Raw genomic sequence first — 21,010 nt, 5'->3', positions numbered from 1 at the left:
TTCAACCAAAACACAGACTGCTTGGCAGCTGAAATAGGTGAGAATGAGGTATCCACACAGACAACTGTACAAATTTTGTCTTAGCAAAGTTTCCGACAATAAACTTCATAAATAAACACATATTTATACATATAGTATGTTATTCACAAACATTAGCCAACTAAACTTGTTTGTATATTTATACTTGTTTATATTCATAATTTATATATTTACATTACAAGACAACATTTAAAACTTGTGATTTTTGTAGAAAAACTCTTGAGTATTTTTTTCATTATATAGATTAATTATTCAAATATTATTAGAAATACTAATAACAAGTGATAAATCCCTCATAATTATTTTCTTCAGATAGATAACATACTAACATTTGTACATTCTCAGCACTACCTAAATGCGTACCATGTACTACACATAAAAACTCATTACGGACCAATTTCAACCACGGTTCGACCAATAAGTATCTGAGGTCCGATTAAATGTATAGACACCTTAAGGGCTTCAAGAGCACTCAAATAATAGAACCAATCGAGAATGAAACCTAGTCATAATTTAGTACATTTACAAATATTTATACCTCAATCACACTTAACCATCTGGATATATTAATAAATAAACATACGTAAAAAAACTAGTCATTCTATTTTACTATGTACAGTATATACATTATTATTATAAAACATTATCACCAAGTTATAAAGTTACAGAACAAACTACAATAAGCACAGCTCGTTGATTTCTAAAGTAATTCACAAACATAATTGCACACATCTTTTCATATTATAAAATGAAGTCGCTTCGGTTGTCTGTTCGCTTAAATCTTTTAAACTACGTAAGAGATTTTAATACAGTTTTAGCAATAGATATAGTGATTCAAGAGGAAGGTTTATATGTAAAATTCATGTACACTTAGGGTAGCTAGTTATAAGTATTTTATACACTAACTGACCCTAAATAAATTCGTACCCGTGTAACTCTTGTTTAGAAACGAACTGGAATAATACGCTAAATACCACAATACATTAGTGAAAACTGGTTTAGTGTCATAGATATAATCACGGTAAATATCCCGATATATATGTGTGCAAATAACAGTGAAAAAACTTTCAAACAAATGTAAATCACAATGTATGTATTTATTCTAAATCACTCAGAGCTCAGACTAATCAATACCGTAAAAAATATTTCAACTGAATGTAAGTCATAATGTTTTTATACTAAATCACTCTGTGCTCTGAGACGTTTTTAATGCTTACTGTCTAAGGATGCGATTAGTCGATTAGTCGTCAGGTTGCCCGAATATGACTAACGTTCTGATGGATTTTGTTAGTGCATTTGGTCATTACGTCTTTTCATAGCATAGGAGACAAACGAATCTGCAGCACATCTAAAGATAAATTAGTGTTGACCATGAATACCAAGATTAAGTAAGTATTTTCTTGAAAGTTTAAATATCTTACCGTATCTCTCTTGGGAGATGCGCTGATCCGAACGTTAATAGCATTCGAGGAACTGACCGACTGTATACCAGCAGCCTTATTCATAAAAAACTACACACCCATGTTAACTGCGACATTGTTTTGTCACTGTCTTTCAGATTAGTAAACTAGTTTCAAATATAGGGACAAAACAATTGAAGTTTTTATTTTATAAATACATAAGGGAGTTATTGTAGGTATACGTAAAAACTGCTACATATTGTAGTTCGGTGCGTTTTCAATGAACTTGTTGTATTTCCACTTTCTGTAATTCATTATTGCTTTACCGTTCATGATGGTGTGTACCATGATTTTGGCATTGTACTCCAAGTTTGTTAACAACTGAAAAATAAATTAAAACATATATGTATATACTGTTAGGTTTTGTTTTATAGATTTTTTTAATAACACTCTGGTTTCACATGAATGTGTTAATGAATCAACAAATGTAGAAACTTAAAGAATCATCAAAAAGGGCGAATACATCGACCTAACATAAGAATAAATACCGTCAAACTTAAAACCCCCTTTTCAAAGACAGCTAAGGAAATATGTCCACCAGAAATCTATGTAAATAATTCAATATCAGGTCTCCACTATCAGCAAATACCAAGAATCGAATCCGTGACGTTACTAACACTGAGTATAATCTAAACCACTCACCTTGGGCGTCAATAAGAAGTACTGTGCGTTATCAAACTCGGTCGTCACTTTAACCAGTAATGAGAACATCTTCCTTTCATTTATGGGGTCCATACCTTGGTTGATCTCGTCGACGCATCTAAATGACAAACGATAATTTTATAGTCTGCTTTTTTATCTCAGAGACAAATTTGAGATTATTTATGATGCCAGTTTTTTACGATTTCTACATCGGAAATTATATTAATTTCCGATTTATATCGATATACTCGACCTCATCTCTCTCGATTGACCTCACGCTCATCTTATCATCCTCCACTGGTGCCCCGCCAGCGTAAACCGTTAGAGCAGGCGGGTACATCATCCATTAAAAAAAAATACCATCAGATTTAATATTCGAGTTACACAAGAGTTCAATGATACCTGAATGGCACGGTGGTAAGTTGCTGTAAAGCAAGCAGGTATAGTGCAGTGGAGAGCGCCCGTTCACCACCAGACTGCGCGTGGCGAGTTAACTGCTGGAGTTGTTCCGACTGCCTGAAGCTCACCAGGACTGAGATGCCGTACTTATCGTAGTCCTCCTGTTTGTATTAGAATGTCGCATAAGTATAATCGACGTCCTCGGTGGTCTGGGTGTTTTCTATATGTATGTACTTACAAAAAAAAATAGTCAATATAGTTTATAGTTACTTACATCACCGCCTCCCTTGTCAAGTTTGATCTCTCCGGCGCAGCCCATCTTGGCGAACATATTGCCGAAGCTGCGGTTGATGTCGCCAAGTAACACCAGCAGAGGCGGCAACCATTGTGAACTGTAGACAAAATAAAAACATGTGCGTGCTTCTATATATATTACTAGCTCACCGGGCAAACGTTGTTTTGCTATATAAATTAAAATCGCTATTAAAAAATAGGGGTTGGTGATAAAAGGTGAAAATTTTGGGTTGTATGTACACATTTTGAATGCCATATTAAAAAAAAATGTAGCAAAACTGAAAAAAATTTTTAGGGTGAGCCACCCTTAACACTTGTAGATTACATAAAGATAAGAAGAGAACTACATAAAGATTAGTAATAAACATATTCTCAGTCCTATTAAATATACATATAAAATTTCAACAAAATCGGTCAAGCCGTTTCGGAGGAGTATAAACACGAAAACTGTGACACGAGAATTTTATATATTAGAGGTATGGATTAAAAAAAAAACTATCGAACCGAAGTGATTTCTTGTATTGTGTTAAGAGTTCACATCAATATTGTAGAAAAAATCCGATATTTTAAAAAGATATTAAAAGAAGGTAGTTTGTGTTTAGTACTAATGAAGTACCCAATATAAAGATTATTACAAATATTGTAAATAGCGCCATCTAGTATTTATAGACCGACCTACTACACTAACTTCGGTCTATAAATACGGAGGTCGGTAGTTGAATAATCCTCTTTCGTTGGGTGAGCCGCGGCATTCAGTCGACGAGAGTAGAGCGTGCCGGTTGTGTTTTGGATACTAAAAATTGTATTAGGAATGGGTTTATCCCGGTCTTAGTTGGGCCTGGGGGAAAGCTGCAAGTAGTAAAGGTAAGTGTTAATGGGCCTTTTAAACCTACACCCGTGTCACAAGTCACGGGCGCTATTTGGGTTTTCCCTTCCGGAAGCCGGCTTCAAAGCTTAAGTCGTCATCATTAATTAGTGCTTCTTACAATTGGTCTGAACCATTTTTGACATTGTATGTACGTACCTGATTTTTTTCATCTTGCCGACTAACTGTTTATTCATATCACTGGAATTATTCACTTCAGTCTTCAGTTTCGCAATCATTTTTTCTCTCTCCTCATATTCCTTGATTATCTGTAAGGAACATTATCTTTTACATGTACATATAAATAACAAAATTTCTTAAGCATTGTTCCTGTAGCGGTTTAAGTATGAATCCGTTGAAAGTGGAAATATCGCAATGAAATCATAAAGAATGAAGGAATGACGCATTGAAATTATTATAATAATAATAGTATAATATCTCACCACAATTCACGCCATCTAGCCCCAAGCTAAGCAGAGCTTGTGTTATAGGTACTACACTATCGATACAAATACGTGTATACATTTTTTGTAAGTACAGAATATACACGGATACCACCAAGACCGACACAGACGATCATACTCATGATTGTTTGTACCGTGCGAGAAATCGAACCCGCGATCATCGGAAGTAAGGCGATATACCAAACCGTCATATTATACTTGTGTTATGGGTACTAGACAACTGATACAAGTACGTACATAGGTACATTTATTTTTTAAATTCATACATATTATATACTAGCTTTTGCCCGCGGCTTCGCTCGCGTTAATTTATCCCCTTAGGGGTGGAGTTTATCAAAATCCTTTCTTAGGGGATGCCTACGTCATAGTAGTTTTATGCATGCAAAGTCTCAGCCCGATCGGTTTAAAATTGACAAAGTTTCATACAAACTTTCATCCACTTGGAGGTAGAATTAATCAAAATCCTTTCATAGCGGATGCCTACGTCATAACATCTACCTGCATGCCAAATTTCTGCCTGATCCGTCCAGTGGTTTGGACTGTGCGTTGATAGGTCACTATGTCAGTCACCTTTGAGGTATATATATTTAGATAGAAAACACCCAGACCGATACAATCATACTCATGAATATATTTGTACCATTCGAGGAAACTAACTCGCGACCACCGGAAGTAAGGTGGTATACAAACCTCTACACCACCAAGGCCGTCATATTATAAGGATAGACTTACCTGTTCATCACCTTTGTCCATACAATCCATCCTAGTCTGCATTTCATAACAATGCTCCTGCAGACTATTCAAATCGGATGGCAATTTGTCAAACTCCTTCTTATATGGAAAGTCGGCTTCGTGGGGCAACTTGTTGGCACAACTTCGCTTCGCTTCTACCAATTTTTCTTTAGCTGTCGATTTGGCTCGAGCGAGTGTATTCTCTATATTTTCAAGGGTAGCTTGCACATTGCGTAATTCGTTCTTCAATTCGCGAAGTTCGGATTCTTGTTGCACTATTGCATTTCTTTTGAAATCTAGTTTCACCTATGAAAATAAGAATACATAAATAATTCTGGATAAGACATACAGCGCCATCTCATCGTCATCAGACCACTACAGTCCATTGCTGGACATAGGCCTCTCTCAAGGCACACCACTGGGCACGACCTTCAGCCCTTCTCTTCCAGTTATTACCCGCAAATCTACGTATGTCGTCACTCCACCTAGCTGCGGGGCGTCCTACTCTACGCTAATTCTCCACTCTAGAACACGCCTACTCCAGCGAGCATCGGTTCAGCGACAGATATGACCAGCCCACTGCCACTTCAACTTACAAATAAGATCAGCGCCATCTAGTCCCAAGTTTAATTACTAAACTATATAAATATTATACTGTTAGGTGTAACACCGTCGATAAAAGGCTGCGAAGCCCGGTGTGCGGCCTCTTTTGGTCGACAGACGTGCTCTCGAACGAATCTCCGTATCATACCGTGTTTGCTTTATAAATTCTTGTACTGATTTTTGTTAAAATTAATTATACGATTTGTTATAAATTTCTTTTATTTAATTAAATTTAGAGCATATTCCTAACAATACTGTCATGATATTAGATGGCGAGCTAATCTTTATATATAAAAATTAGGTGTCACGTTGTTTATCCGCGATGCGACTCCTATACCACTGAACCTGCATTTGATTTGCACATTGTGTGCAATTTCACCCAACTTGAAAGATAAGCTTACATCACAATTTATCATCATCATCATCATCATCTGCTTCTTCCTTATCCCATTTATTTGGAGTCGGCGTAATATGTTTTTCTCTTCCATTCATCCCTGTTCGCAGTCATCGCGTTATTTACTTCCTTTCTTACCATATCATCTTTCACACAGTCTATCCATCTCTCTTACATCACAATTTATAGTCGCTATATAATATTATTTTATTCAAGAACCTTAGCCACAGCAACGCGTGACCGGGTCTGCTAGTTTATAATATTAGTTGACTTACCTTCCACATCTGCCCGTTGAGAACTTTGGTTTCCAAGTTCTTCAGGTCATTGCAGATCTCTTCGTGCAGTTTGCATTGCTTTATCACACAGTTTCTTTGTTTCTTTTTACATCTGTCCCTCTCTTGTTGTATGTTAAAGAATGGCTCGTTCTCTATGTCCCTGATTTTGTTTGTTTGCAATCGGATTTGGGAGGAAATCGCTTTCACCTGTTAAAATATATTCTTTTACATATTGAAACAACAAAGAAAACAATGGCCTTTCTAAAGATATATAATTTTTTTTATACTAAGATGGTAGCAAACAAGCACACGACCTATCTGGATGGTAAACATTTACCGTAACCTATGGACGCCTGAAACACCGAGGGTGTCACGTGCGCGTTGCCGACCTTTAAGAAAGCTTAAATATCGGCAACGGGCAATATTCCTTTCTTGAAAATATAGTCTCTAGAGGTAATCTTATACTATAAAATGTGAGACTATTTATTTTTTGTTTTACAACTGTAGTTCTAGATGGTATTAGTTGAAGTTTATTCATTTTTCTAGGTGTCGATGTTAAGAAGTCCTCACTAATAGGCATAAACATTTTGCCCCTCCAATCTATTCCCCGTCCAATTCAATCGGGGGTCCAAATTAAGACGGCCAGAGCGGAGGTCCGAACCATTGGGTGCCCTCAGGCTGAAGTCGTATAAGTCTGGCGGGAGATGGCCTTCAGTCGCTCCATAAATCCTTCCTTTGATTTGGAGTGCCATCTGCACTCACCTCTATCGTCCGGTGAAGCTGTAAAGGCCAGCTGCGGCCAACTGCATTAGAGTAGTCCGAAAAAATAACTTATATATAGGGAACTGAGAACATTTCGAGGACTTAATGTTAAACATAGACACATATATAAGCACTAAATGTAAATAAATTAGTTTTTACTTTTACTAATAAACTAGTGGACTTATTCCTGTAGTTTAATTTATTAACTACCCTAATCTTATTCAACCTCGGCAATTAGTTCATTCTTGAATCTAAGTGATGCAATTGACTTAACTTACTTTTTCAATACCTTCATTTATGGTCTTTCTTCTGGTATTCAACTCATTTAGATTCCCCTCTAGAGTTCCCAATTTGGTGTCCAGAACCTTGATTTTGTTCTTATGCGCTTGTGCTGTCTTTTCAAAATTTTCTATCCTGTATAGCAAAAAAGATGCTATAAGTCTTTTGTCACACAGCAAATAGTCGTATTTTGCGTAATCATGATATCAAATAAATATTCATAAATTAATTGCATTCATACTATTTATTACAATTTTTTTAATTGATAATAATGGCAAATATTTCTTATATACTAGTTGGTCAACTAGTATATAAAATGTATACTGTGTGCATTAAAGTTAAATAAATAAAAAAATATTTCCACTTTCAACGGATTCATACTTAAACCGCTACAGGAACAATGCTTAAGATTTTGTTATTTATATGTACATGTAAAAGATAATGTTCCTTATAGATAATCAAGGAATATGAGGAGAGCGAAAATGATTGCGAAACTGAAGACTGAAGTGAATAATTCCAGTGTCTATTGTCAAACAGCAAAGAGTCGTATTTTGCGTAATCATGATACCAAATAAATATTCATAAATTAATTGCATTCATACTATTTATTACAATTTTTTTAATTGATAATAATGGAAAATATTTTTTTATATACTAGTTGACTCGCACATCTTCGTATGCATCATACCTGACATTTATCATTATATTTCACCAAATTTACATATTATTTTAAATTATATGTGTTATTTTGATGTATAAGCTATATTGCTGAAAAGTATCATCTAAATCCGTTCAGTAGTATTTTCGTGAAATACTAACAAATATTGTTCCATCCATCAACTTCCGCGTTTACAATAATTATTATTATTATTATATATACTTACTGAGCAGTGTAATTGTCACGCTTGTCTACATCGACAGTGTTAGCCAAAAGCCTGGCCGGACGGATCTCTATGGTTGAACTCGACTTAGCACCGCTGTAGGCAGAGACACGGACCGTAAACCTGTGGTTCTCTGTAGACAAAGAATTATGTTTTTAACTTATTTCACTAACTAGTTGTAATGTTAATACCGTTGTTTTTTTCATAAGAGTCAGTTAGAAATATAAAATGACACACAAAGTTTTTTGTTATCGCCAGATTCGATCTCACAACCTCTTGTAGGTAGCTCAGGGTAACAATCCACTAGGTCATCCTTCTCTAAAAAGTCAGCCAGAAATATAAAATGACACAAAGTTTTTTGTTATCGCCAGATTTGATCTCACAACCTCTTGTAGGTCAGCTCAGATTAGCCATCCACTAGGTCATCCTTCTCTAGAAAGTCAGTCAGAAATATAAAATCATACAAAGTTTTTTTGTTGTCGTCCAGCCATTTGAAATCACAGCCTCGGTCACGTAATTCAGGGTACTAAACAAATTGGCCTTACGGGTGCCGAAAATTTCTTTTTTATATTTTTGATGGATTTGGAGTCACAAATTTTACTTAACGGTTCAATAACGTTCACATCATTTAAGTTTAAAGGTTAATACAACCTGATTTCTAGCACTCGGCGCCCCCTACCCCCCAAGACTAACCCCCTAGAGACCCCCCCTCCCCTTGAAGTCCCAGGTAAAGACGGATAAGGCCATATACTCTAAATAAAATAATACAAACCAGTATAAAAGTAGGTGATGTCGTTTGGAACGCTACCACTGTTATTGTATGTGTGATCATTGCCAATTGGTATCCGATGTATCGAGTACTGCTTGCAAAGGTACCTTATGATTGCGTCCGGTCCCGTTATTGTATCTATTAGGTACGTGTAGAAACCGAGATAGCTGAAAATCATTAACATTTGTGATTTAATGAGCGGTAGAATAAAAAAACTCTACTATTCAAAAGTGCTTATATTAAGTTTATTTGAATGAAGATTATTTCTATTTCAAATGAAAAACTTAACTCAGATAGTAAGTAAGTAATTTATTCGCATTACGCACAGATATGTACATAACAATTAACCCACAATGACATTGGTATGCTGCTCTATAATATGGCTTTTATCAGTTCAGGCAAATTTTATTAATAAACCTAACAATTACATATATTAATTAATTATAACAATTAGATATATATTAGATATTCAGAATTAAAGATTATTATTAGCATCATTACTATTATTATTACTTTATTTTTATTTATAATATTTATAATTAAAGTAATCGTGCAGAAAGTAAAAACAGCGTGCTAACAGCCTAATAGAGACTAAGGAAGAAGGATTAATGAAAGAACTGGAGTTTGACTTTTTGCATTTTGCAGTTAAACTAGGGGCCAAAAATATTTTGGGTACTATTTAAGACTTAATTTTCACAATAGTTACACATAGTACGAGATATCAATCTGTAAAATTATTTAATAATTAGCTGACCTGTGCGACTTCGTCTGCATTACACTTATCATTATATATCTCCCAATTTACATAATATATTTTTAAATTATAGCCTATGTTGTGATGGGGTTCTTTTTTGTTGAGATGGTGAGTTTACTAATAAATAATATATACGTTTACAGCAGAATATGTATTGTCTCTTTTTATAATATATTTACACAATGTCAATCAAACATTTTGTATTTTGACAACTAAACTATTACTCGTAATGTATTAAATAACAAATTAATAAGTAGGTCGTATATACTCGTAACATCCTCCCACAGACATGAAGTGCTCTTCAGGTAGCCTACTGTAAATGAGCCTTGAATACTTTGAGAGTTTGTCTTAATTTTGCCTACTCTCTCTATCACTTCCCACCAGCGCCCATCTTTCCCACCAAGCGTACCATCTTTCCACCCAACCTCCCCTCCACCAAGTAGAAGTCCCAGGCTTAAATTTCCAGCTGATATGCTTGTCTTGAACTAGACGAAATAAAATTACACTATGCGATGGTAATATTATTAAATATTTAAAATCTCTATTTTCCTTTTGGCTCAGTATTAATTTAGTTTTCATTCTTATCATACTTTTTTCGTCTGTAAAAATAGTCTTGTTTTTCAATTTCTTAAACTCGTCATTTGCTTGAAAATATTCTCTTTGTATAATGATTATTGACTTATTTTCCACTTCTTCATAATCATCGGATGTCAAAATTGTAGCTAGTCTTTGTTCTTCCTTCTTTTGTTTACAGTCGTAAGTAATCTTTTCATACTTCAAAGAATGTTTCGTTACGTAATTTTCTATCCTTTTATCTCCCTCGTATTTCTTACTCCTACCCGATGAAATATATTCCATTGTCGGTTCAGTTACTTCTTTCATATAATCTATAAACCCTGACATGGCTAACTTGACTCTTTCGTCTCTTTCTTTATTCATCGAGTCTCTAGTAAGTAAGTAATTTATTCGCACTGACACTCACTTCGTGTGAATTCTTTAAAATTCTCGTACTTTTATAATTGATCACACTCTGTTCATTGTTATCTCTATTTGAAGTTCTTGGACTTATATCCTGTCTCTCAGGTGATACGACTGGTAACGGAGAGGCAGGTATATTTATTCTGCTGTTCTATAAATTCTTGATATATATATTCCATTTAATCAAAAATTCATCGATTTCACAATCTGCGTAAAATTCATCTTCATTTGTTTCGTCGTCATTCACCCATTCATTGTAAATATCTTTATCAACTTTAAATAATTCGTCTGCTTTACTTTTAAATAGTGAATGACACACCTTTATATCCGCAGTATTTGGTATGGCCCCTGTAATAACTCTGATAATTGGTTCCCAGTCTTTGTGAATAGTCGGCGTAAATTTGTTCTTGATTTTTTTAGTCTCAGCATTTTAGTACGAAGTCACGGTCGCCAGATGTTGTGATGGGGTTCTTTTTTGTTGAGATGGTGAGTTTACTAATAAATAATATATACGTTTACAGCAGAATATGTATTGTCTCTTTTTATAACATATTTACACTGATGTCAATCAAACATTTTGTATTTTGACAACTAAACTATTACTCGTAATATATTAAATAACAAATTAATAAGTAGGTCGTATATACTCGTAACAGCCTATATATTATTCTGATGTGTATGCTATGTTATTGTAAAGTTTCTAGCTAGCTGACATAACTAAGTTTACTGTTTAAGTTACTATTATGTTATTTTATACAATTTATATTGTTTCGGATAAATAAATTAATAGCTAGGCCCGCGGTTTTACCTGCATTAATTTTGTAGCCTACATGCTATTCTGATGTATAAGCAACATTACTGTAATGTTTCATCAAAATCCGTTCAGTTGTTTTTGCATGAGAGTAACAAACATCCATCCATCCATACTCACAAACTTTCGCGTTTATAATATTCTGAATAAATAAAATTGTCAGCTGGCTGTAATATAATATCATACTCAGCTGAAAGTATTTAATTATAATGTAACAATTTGGCATTTGATAATAATAGACCTTATACACTATACGTTTAAAGTCCATTTCAATGCTTGTTTAGAAGGTTGATACCTCATTTTTTTCATACAAACCTCAATTGCTGTATATCTCTTGGGGGCGTATTAATTTTCCCTGGTTGGCTGCATATAGCGTTGATTCTTTTCAAATTACCCTCAGTTCTAACTTTTTGTAGGAACAAATTCATGTCCTGCGTGGATTCGAACGTGAATGCGACTAAATCGCGGGCGGGCACCGTCGACTCTAGGTAACGGGCGAATTTAGGATCTGTGAAGTTAATCTGTTGAAAAAAAACAAAAATAATTATAGAGCGGTAGCAAACGAAACACTCAGACTATGAACTTCTTATACTTATATGTGGCAAGAAATGCCAGGATTGACACATTCAAAAGCCCTAATATCGAGCTACTCGAATAAATACACCAATAGACTACTACTATTGAGTAAAAACAACATATGCATGATGACGAGGGCCCTCACAGGACACTGCAAATTAAACAAGCATATGGCTAAACTAGACCTATGTACGACAAAAATCTGCAGATTCTGCCAAACTGAAGAGGAAACGCCACTACACATTCTATGTGGTTGCCACTCATGCATAAACGAAATATCTCCTTTGGAAAGTTTACACTCTTTCCCGAGGAGAGAAAAACCATCGCTCCTAAGAATATCCTTCAATTATTGTCCCTGACGGATCTAGGTAGCGTACTTTGAAAAAGGGCGAGCACAATAGATCTCTATGTAGGGCGAACCGGTATGATCAAATCGAAACTTATATCTTGTACTCAAAAATAACTGATAATAAAAAACTTCCAGAACATAAATTTTATATCATCATTATAATTGTATTTAATCTTTACTATTTATATGTTTATTTCAAGATCTACAATATTGAAGTACAAATCTTGTCTTAATCTTATTAATTAATATTATAAATGCGAAAGTTTGTATGTATGGATGTTTGTTACTCTTTCACGCATTTTGATGAAACTTTACAGTAATATAGCTTATGCATCAGAATAACACATAGGCTATAATTTATATTGAAATTTAACACGAAGATACCGCGGACACGGCTAATTAATTAAATAAAAATATGTGTGTGTTGTCATTGTAGTCACAGAAATCTACTTTAGACTGCTGTCCCACCGTGAGCCCATACCTGGCTACGCCTATGACTACCTAATCTACGTACGACGACTACGTAACGACGTACTATCTTATCTAATCTCATTATTATTAACCCTTCGTACGTTATTATGACACAGATCTGGGTGGGTGCACCCCTCTTAAACCGTATTACCACCTTGTCACTAATCTGTGCCCGCAAAACCGTGACTTCTTTTTAACCAATGTTATCTTTATTCAAAACAAAATAAGATTGAAACGCATTTGTATATATTTCTTTCTTTCTTATTTGAAAAAATACAACTGGCGCACGCGTACCGCCTCTTCGCTCGATCGCTGCAACTGACGAAGGAAATTCAAAAGGTTAAGTACTCACTTCTAACATCATGGGTTCATAGACAGGTGCCTGGAACATGTCCTTATTCTTTCGAAGCCACAGGACGGCCTTGTAACAATCCTCGCTGTACGAATTAAGAAATTCTAGACGTTTCACATTCACATCTTCTAAGTTGCGTTTTCTAGAAAAAAACATTATATATCGATATTATATATACATATTTATTAATTTTAAAATGTGACTTGAGCGATATTCTTGTGCAAATATTAAATAATAATTTTCATTTTATAAATATAGGTATATATGTTTTATTTTATATGATTTTTCTTAAATATCTAGTATTTGTCTACTTTAACACTCTCCCTTAATATAGGAATACATGGATTTTTTATACCTTTTTATATAAATCGTGTCACGTTGTTTGTCCGCGATGGACTCCTAAATTACTGAACCGATTACAAATTTGATTTGCACATTGTGTGCAATTTGATCCAACTTGAAAGATAGCATAGCTTACATCTCAATTTATAGTTGCAATATTATTTTATTGTAAATTATTTTTATATAAACTGTTAGCCACAGTAACGCGTGGCCGGGTATGCTAGTCATTTGTATATAATCATAATCATCCGTCATACTCGTGAAACGAGTGCTGCTTGTAGGGACTGGTCTGCTCTTATCACTACGACTGATTTAATCTTATTGCATATTTATATTTGACCCAAAAATTAGTGCTTGTTGGTAGTTTGTATTCACACGTTTCGACTTGTAAATGTAAACTAACAAGGATTATTTAAAAGGGCAACACACAAGTTTCTTGCTCGTTCTTCTTGTGATGAGACAGCTTTCCGAACGAGTGGTAGATAAAAAACAAATTGTTATGACTATTCAAAAGTGCTTAAATTAAGTTTATTTGAATAAATGATTTTCTATTCTATTCTATTCTATAAAACCGCCGTATTTCTAGTATTTTTTATTTGAACTTTGTTAAATTTATATCTAGCTGTTGTTAATAGAACTAGAATTTTACATTCAGAAAGAGTGTGATTTTCGTGTTGTAATGTTCCTAAATCTAGCTGTAGCCCTTTTAGTTTTACCATACACATATTTTACTTTTGTATTTCATTTACACTGTGTATTAAACCCATACATTTTCGTTATATTTTCTATTTACCTATATAATAATAAAACTATACCATTTTCAATATCCCAAACCGTCAGATTTCAAAACACTATGAATACTTACTTGTTCTGATAAAGCCGTATTTGTGGTATCACGTTATTCTCAAGGTCATACTGCGCATCTAATTTCTGTTTCTTGAGTATTTCTAACGCGGCGTTGGTTTTCGTTATTGATTTGTGCAATTCCGCTAAATCCATTCTCACGGAGCTGTCTAAAAGAAATAAAACACAATAAACAATATATTAATTAACACAACAAGCTTATAAAACAATAAATAAATAAGTCTGGACAATTAACACAGCGCCATCTAGTCCCACGGTAAGTAGAATTTGTCTCATTCTTATGGGTACTAGACAACTCTTATAAATACTTAGATACCCATCTAAAGTCACTACCATCGGAAGTGGATTGTTAGCAATGTGAACTAACCCCATTAATAGCAATGTACTATGTCAAGTCCACGTGGTTCCCCTTGGAAACTAAATGCCATGGTATGGTATAATGCGTGGTAAATTGCCATTTGTCAAGATGGGCTAACTGACCTTACTTCATAGGGGGGAAGGGGATTGTTAGTAATGTGGATTGATAACCCCATTGCTAGCAATGTATCATGTCAGGTTGACCTCCACGCGGTTCCCCCTGGAAACCATCGTGATAAATTCCTGGTGAATTTGTCACGATGGGCTAACTGACCTGACCTCATGCTCATCTTATCATCCTCCACTGGTGCCCCGCCAGCGTAAACCGTTAGCGCAGGCGGATGCACCATTCCATTATCATCCACAAAAAAAAAGACCCTACTTCATATTAATTTTAACATCCTTCACTGGTGCCAGCGTAAACTGTTAGCGCAGGCGAGTACATCATTCCATTATCATCCATAAAAAAAATACTTAGATACCTTTTTTTTGTAAATACATACATTATATTATGCATAGAAAATAGCCAGACCGATACTCAGTATACCGATAGTCATATACAGATCATACTCATGAATACAAATGTTTGTACGAGGATTCGACCCCGCGACCATCGAAAGTAAAGCGGTGTGCTAAAGCGCTAGATCAGCGGGCCGTCAAAAAAACTACTTTGTTTTTAATTAAAATATAGATTAATATCATATTCTCACCGTCACCAACTTTTTCTTCCAGCCTTGTTTTATCCGTCATTAGCTTATCCAACTTCACTCTAGCTTCTTCTAGCTCTCGTTCTCTATTCTTGTATCTCTCCAGTTTCTCTTGGTACGATGCTTCTATATCTTTTATGGTGTACTCATGGGTATGAACAGCATTCATAGCCTCTTTCACTCTATCCTTTAGAGTATCGACTTCACGACTCTGAAATATACATGTCAATTCTATTTAAAATATATCTTTACTAGCTGTTCCCGCGACTTCGTCCGCGTGGAATTTAACTATATTTTTCTAAAATAAAATTAGCCTAAAGAACTAAAAGTTATTTTGTTCGTCTTAATTTATTCGTTACATTAGGTACTGATAGGTTCAAACTAATACATTTACATCCTCCATCATCCCTTATTTTATCTCTATGGGGGTTGAATTAGCTCCAATCTTTAATTTCAGTTCAATCAGTCGGAAATCCAAGAAGATTTATACAAACTTACATCCCCTTAGGGGTGGAATTTATCAAAATCCTTTCTTAGGGGATGCCTAAGTTATAGTAACTGTATGCATGCAAAGTCTCAGCCCGATCGGTTTAAAATTAACAAAATTTCATACAAAATTTCATCCCCTATTTTATCCCCTTGCGGGTAGAATTAATCGAAATTCTTCCATAGCGGATGTTACGTTATGACGTATATACATCTACCTGCATGCCAAATTTCAGCCCGATCCGTCCAGTGGTTTGGGCTGTGCATTGATAGATCACTATGTCAGTCACCTTAGAATTATATATATTTAGATTTAGGTCTATTACAGACCTATGACAAGTCTAACCTAATATCTATATATGTGACAGTACAATATCCCCTAAAGTAATAGATAATTAGACGGTAGGGAAAAAAATATAATGTAAAAACTTGACGTTCATAAGCGGCTATATCCTACATGAATAAATGATTTTTAATTTGAATTAGATAAGCCAGGAAAACAAATCTAAATTCTAAGCATATTCTTCTTGTGATGAGACAGTTTTCCGAAAAACCGATGATATTCAAAAGTGCTTCAATGTAAGTTTATTTGAATAAATGATTTTCTATTCTATTCTATTCTTACATGATAGAGAAAAATAAAACAAAATTAAATTAAATTGTGGCAAGCATAAAAATATAATCTCGGGCAGACTCTCCACGTTCAGATACCAAAGGATATTAGTATATCTTACATTAATAAATAAATTTAAAACATCTGTACTGAGTAATTGTTTAGTGAGTAATAGGCTACTCACTAAACAATTACTTGAATGACGAGCGAGCATGGCAATAGTTGTTCATGCACGGGATTTTCATTTCATGTCAGACATAGACACCTAAATAAGTAAACATTATGAAGAAACTGGCTATTTAAAAAAAAAAAAAAAGAACTTTCATTGATTTTCTTCTCAATTGAATCTGTATATTGAACTGAATGATAGGGAAAAATTATAGTATAAAAATTTTACGTTCATAAGCGGCTAAAATGTCCTACATGAATAAATTATTTTTTAATTTGAATATAGTCTATGATAGCTGTACAGTAAAGAGATTGTTAAGTACTCACAGTTCTTAATTTTTGTTGCTCAAGACTGCTGATGTCGCTTTTAGCCTTTTCTATTACCTTTTCCAGTGGCTCCATTTTAGTTTTATGGCTATTGTACAACTTCACAGCTTCCTTTTTATCATTCGTACACTCCACGACTTTCTCCCTCAAGTCCTGATACTCTATCCACAGTTTTTTCTTTTCACATATCTCTATTTGTTGTTCTATTTCTTTTCTTTGTTTCATTGCGTCGATAACTAATTTCAGTCTAAAAATGGGATAGAAGTAATAGTATTATTGGACGGCCTCAATGCTCTACCGGTTTAGCATGACTCTTTAATTCAGATGGCCGCGGGTTCGACTCCTCCCACACAGTTGTATTCATATGTATGATGATTGGCATGCATGGGATTTGCAAATACAAGCAAAACTAATACAAATAATCATATTCATGGATATAAATGTTTGTATCGTGCGAGGAATCGAACCCATGACCACCGAAAGGCAAAGTGGTGAACCCTTAACTCATCTGCCAATTGTAGATATTTCACTCAAGCATTTTTAGAGAAGGTACACCAACTTTTTTTTGTGTATTTGAAATGGCCAACCCAACTCCCACCTGATGGTAAATTGTAAACGTCGCCTATATACTACAAACATCACATTATCTTGTAGCACCTGTATACCACTTATGCATTACCTTTCCAAAGGACTAGGATTATAATATTAATAACAATATCTCAGGACAAGTCACACAGCGCCATCTAGCTCCAATTTAAGCAGACCGTGTATTATGGATACTAGACAAAATCTATATATGAATACATTGATAGATTTTTATTGTAAATACATACATACAGAAAACACCCGGACTGATACAAACAACCATACTCATCAATACCATCAGAAGTAAGTCGGTGTGCTAAACCGTTAGACCACCGAGGCCGTCGTGCCATGAATTCCTCTTATCCTGTAATTTCACTGCCTAATATGCACCCTACAAAGAAAATACATCGAGTTGCTTGGCGGCTGAAATTGGTGAGACTGAGGTAACCACACATACAACGGTTTACGTTGTAGTAACACACGTCATTTGCGCAATACAAATGTGCACCAACTGTCAGCGCAACGCGTTTCTTTTTTTTTTTCGGACTACTCTAATGCTGTTGGCCGTAGCTGGCCTTTACAGCTTCACCGGACGTTATGGGGCGAGTGCAGATGGCACTTCAAACCCGCGGAAGGACTTATGGAGCGGCTGAAGGCCAACTCCTGCCCGACGGATACGACTTTAGTCTGAGGGCACCACTAGGGGTTCGAACCTCGGCTCAGGCCGCCGTAATTTCGATCCCCGTTTGAATTGGACGGGGGATCGATCGGAGGGGCGCCCGGGGGCGCCGGAGCGCAACGCGATCGCCTCGCCTATATTTATAAACCTGGTGCGAGCAGGAGCGCACTTGTATTGCCCTCTCCTCACTGTATTCAAATACCTGTTTAGATAATCATATAATTTTTCGCAGATAAGTTTTGTAAATAGTTGTCAATAAAATGAATATGACTAATATAGTGATTTTATTTTACCCATACTGAGCTACTACAATAGTATACCTATGGTACTTACCTCTCATTTAGTCTAATTTGTTCCTGCATCAACTGAGCATTATTGTCCAGTTTTGTTGACAATCCCCTCTGTTGATCTCTGCACTTTATAAGCTCGTCCAATTGGTTGACACTCTGTTGTCCATTAACAGCTGAAAGTGTGCTCCTTAACAACTGCTGAGGGTCCATTTTAGAAAAATCCTGCACTCTATCTTGTGGTAATAGCTGGCATAGATTGTCAACCTGTGGAATTATTAAAACTCTTCTGTCATTCATATATAAAGGAAGTAAAGGGTCTTTATACCCTGATTTTGTGACATGCATTTTATTATAAAACAAAATATGTTACTATCTGACAATGTAATTTTCTATAGATGAAAAGTATATAAATCTGTTCAGTATTCCACATTTATTTTTTCACACACGTTTAATTTTGTAAAAACAAAAATCATATCCCTGTTTAATGCTATGTTTACATTCAGCGGCTTCCCCTGCCACTCGCGCTGCCGGAAATATTGCCGGGCGACAACTGAGCGAGAGGGCTGAATGTAAAAACACGCTGCCAGCCCTTTGACTCGCGCACGAAAAACCGACAATCGTGGGAGCGCCGGGCAGCGCGAGTGGCACGGGAAGTGTTTCCACTCGTGTTTACACTCTCGCACTGCTCACTTCCCTGCCCACTCGGGTTGAGTGTAAATTGGGCGTAATAGTTATGATGAATTTCATATACCATATACACTTCTCCTAATAAAACTCTCTTTTATATTTATATTTCTCCAAAGTTCTTTCAAATTATATCACAGTGGGCATAACAATATGCATTCACAACCATATCTCTCTGGAAATTTGTTTCTTTTATTAAAGGGTATTGAAACATGAACCTTTAGTTCTACAGAGCCAATATATGAGTTTCTTTAAGGGATGATAATAGAATGGTGAACTCGCCTGCTCTAGTATATGCTGACGGGGTACCAATGGATGATGGTAAGATGAGTATGAGGTTAGGTCAGTTAGTTCATCATGGTAAATTCACCAGGAATTTAACACAATAGTTTCCAGGAAGAACCGCATGTATGTCATGGATGACATGGTAAATTGCTAGCGATGGGGTTATTAATTCACATTACTAACAATCCTCTTCCCTCCATACATGAGTGGTAACACTCACTCGATAATATTCATTGTTGCCACTCCATTGGCATTGCAATTATTTAAAAACATTACCTGTATATTTAGTAATGCTATAAGCTCCTGCACTTGCTTTTCCCTGACAGTTTTGTGGTCAATAGACCATGTGGATGAGTCATTCAGGTTGAAGTTCCTAGTAATTATCACATTACGTTGACCAGGTTGTTGGTAGAGCTCAATTTCTATCGTAGAATCTTGACAGCCACTTCGCACATATTCCGAAATCTAGAAAATTAAATTCATAGACTTTTTAGTCGGAATGGCAATAACCTGACAGTGTGTGGTAAGCATCGCCAATATACATGATCGGCACCATGGACATAAAAAATCATCTATTGAAAAGTGTTGTATAACAATAATTGTGTGTGTTTTAATCCATAATAAATAAATAAGTATTTTGTCTTACTTGATAACATATACTACTGTTTATCTTATCTTTAAATGAGTATTTCTATCAATAGATATATCTAAATCGGTTACTAAAGCACTGCCAAGTGTAATTAAACAGAGTGTAATTTGAAACTAATATTATATAATATCAGGAAAGATATTATTTAAGCAATTCCAGATAAATAACAGCAAACTGCATGCTAGTTAGCCAGTTACCCTTCCCAGAGCAAAACATGCAGTAAACTACAATAAAAATAGTGCTTTACCTTCTTAGCTCTCCCAATGACGCTGGTTTTACCACATAGTCCCAATATAATGGCACAAACAAATGTTGATTTGCCGGTTCCATTTGGACCAATAATCATGTTCAACGACGGCCCGGGAAATAACTCAACTTGTTTATATGTTCTGCAATTTTACACATAATATTTTATTACTAAATTAGTTTAATACATTAAGAATTAAAATATAAACAACAGTTAATAACCAACAAAACTTAATTGTAGAAAAGGCGCGCAAAAATTACTTACACAAAGTTTTGAAGCGCAATTCGATAAATGCTCCCAGGCTTAGCGCCCGTGTCGTTTTTAATTGTTGACATATTGATAATTTCTACACCATAATATTTAGTATTTTATAATAATAAAAGATAAATAAAACATAAACATAAAAAAATATTTATGTCTGAGCTTAAGATAAAATTGTTCAATGTAAGAAATTGACATATTGTCTGACATGTACATCAGTCTGTCTGCATTGTTTTGTTGTTGATCACAGTCAAGAACGAATGATAATGAAAAGGAATGACTTCTTTGATTGATTTTTATAGTGTTGTATAATGTGA

General features: G+C 35.0%; 1 protein-coding gene across 1 annotated transcript; it reads right to left on the bottom strand.

The window, feature by feature from the left end:
• Nucleotides 1-1,516: 1,516 nt before the first annotated feature.
• Nucleotides 1,517-20,825, bottom strand: LOC131840675 (structural maintenance of chromosomes protein 5). Its single transcript, XM_059188855.1, has 19 exons — nucleotides 20,697-20,825; nucleotides 20,433-20,574; nucleotides 19,813-20,001; nucleotides 18,611-18,831; nucleotides 17,014-17,260; nucleotides 15,423-15,630; nucleotides 14,357-14,504; nucleotides 13,150-13,291; nucleotides 11,717-11,922; nucleotides 8,862-9,025; nucleotides 8,093-8,222; nucleotides 7,208-7,343; nucleotides 6,168-6,374; nucleotides 4,896-5,201; nucleotides 3,859-3,968; nucleotides 2,815-2,932; nucleotides 2,544-2,701; nucleotides 2,142-2,259; nucleotides 1,517-1,820 (listed from the first exon to the last, which is right to left on the bottom strand). The coding sequence occupies exons 1-19, from the start codon at nucleotides 20,765-20,767 to the stop codon at nucleotides 1,692-1,694; spliced, it is 3,150 nt and encodes a 1,049-aa protein (XP_059044838.1). The 5' UTR covers nucleotides 20,768-20,825; the 3' UTR covers nucleotides 1,517-1,691.
• Nucleotides 20,826-21,010: the final 185 nt, after the last annotated feature.

Source organism: Achroia grisella, unplaced genomic scaffold (genome assembly GCF_030625045.1).
Source record: "Achroia grisella isolate CSIRO2021 unplaced genomic scaffold, CSIRO_AGI_Agris_v1 utg149, whole genome shotgun sequence".
NCBI classification, from domain to species: Eukaryota; Metazoa; Arthropoda; class Insecta; order Lepidoptera; family Pyralidae; genus Achroia; species Achroia grisella.
Note: the sequence above shows the minus strand (reverse complement) of the source record. Positions and strands in the feature narration are given on the sequence as shown.

Coding starts and splice junctions, on each gene's coding strand:
- LOC131840675 (XM_059188855.1), bottom strand. CDS start 20,767: ATGTCAACAATTAAAAACGACACGGGCGCTAAGCCTGGGAGCATTTAT. Junction 18,832..19,812: donor TAGCATTACTAAATATACAG/GTAATGTTTTTA, acceptor ATAATTCCACAG/GTTGACAATCTATGCCAGCT. Junction 13,292..14,356: donor ATACGGCTTTATCAGAACAA/GTAAGTATTCAT, acceptor GTTTTTTTCTAG/AAAACGCAACTTAGAAGATG.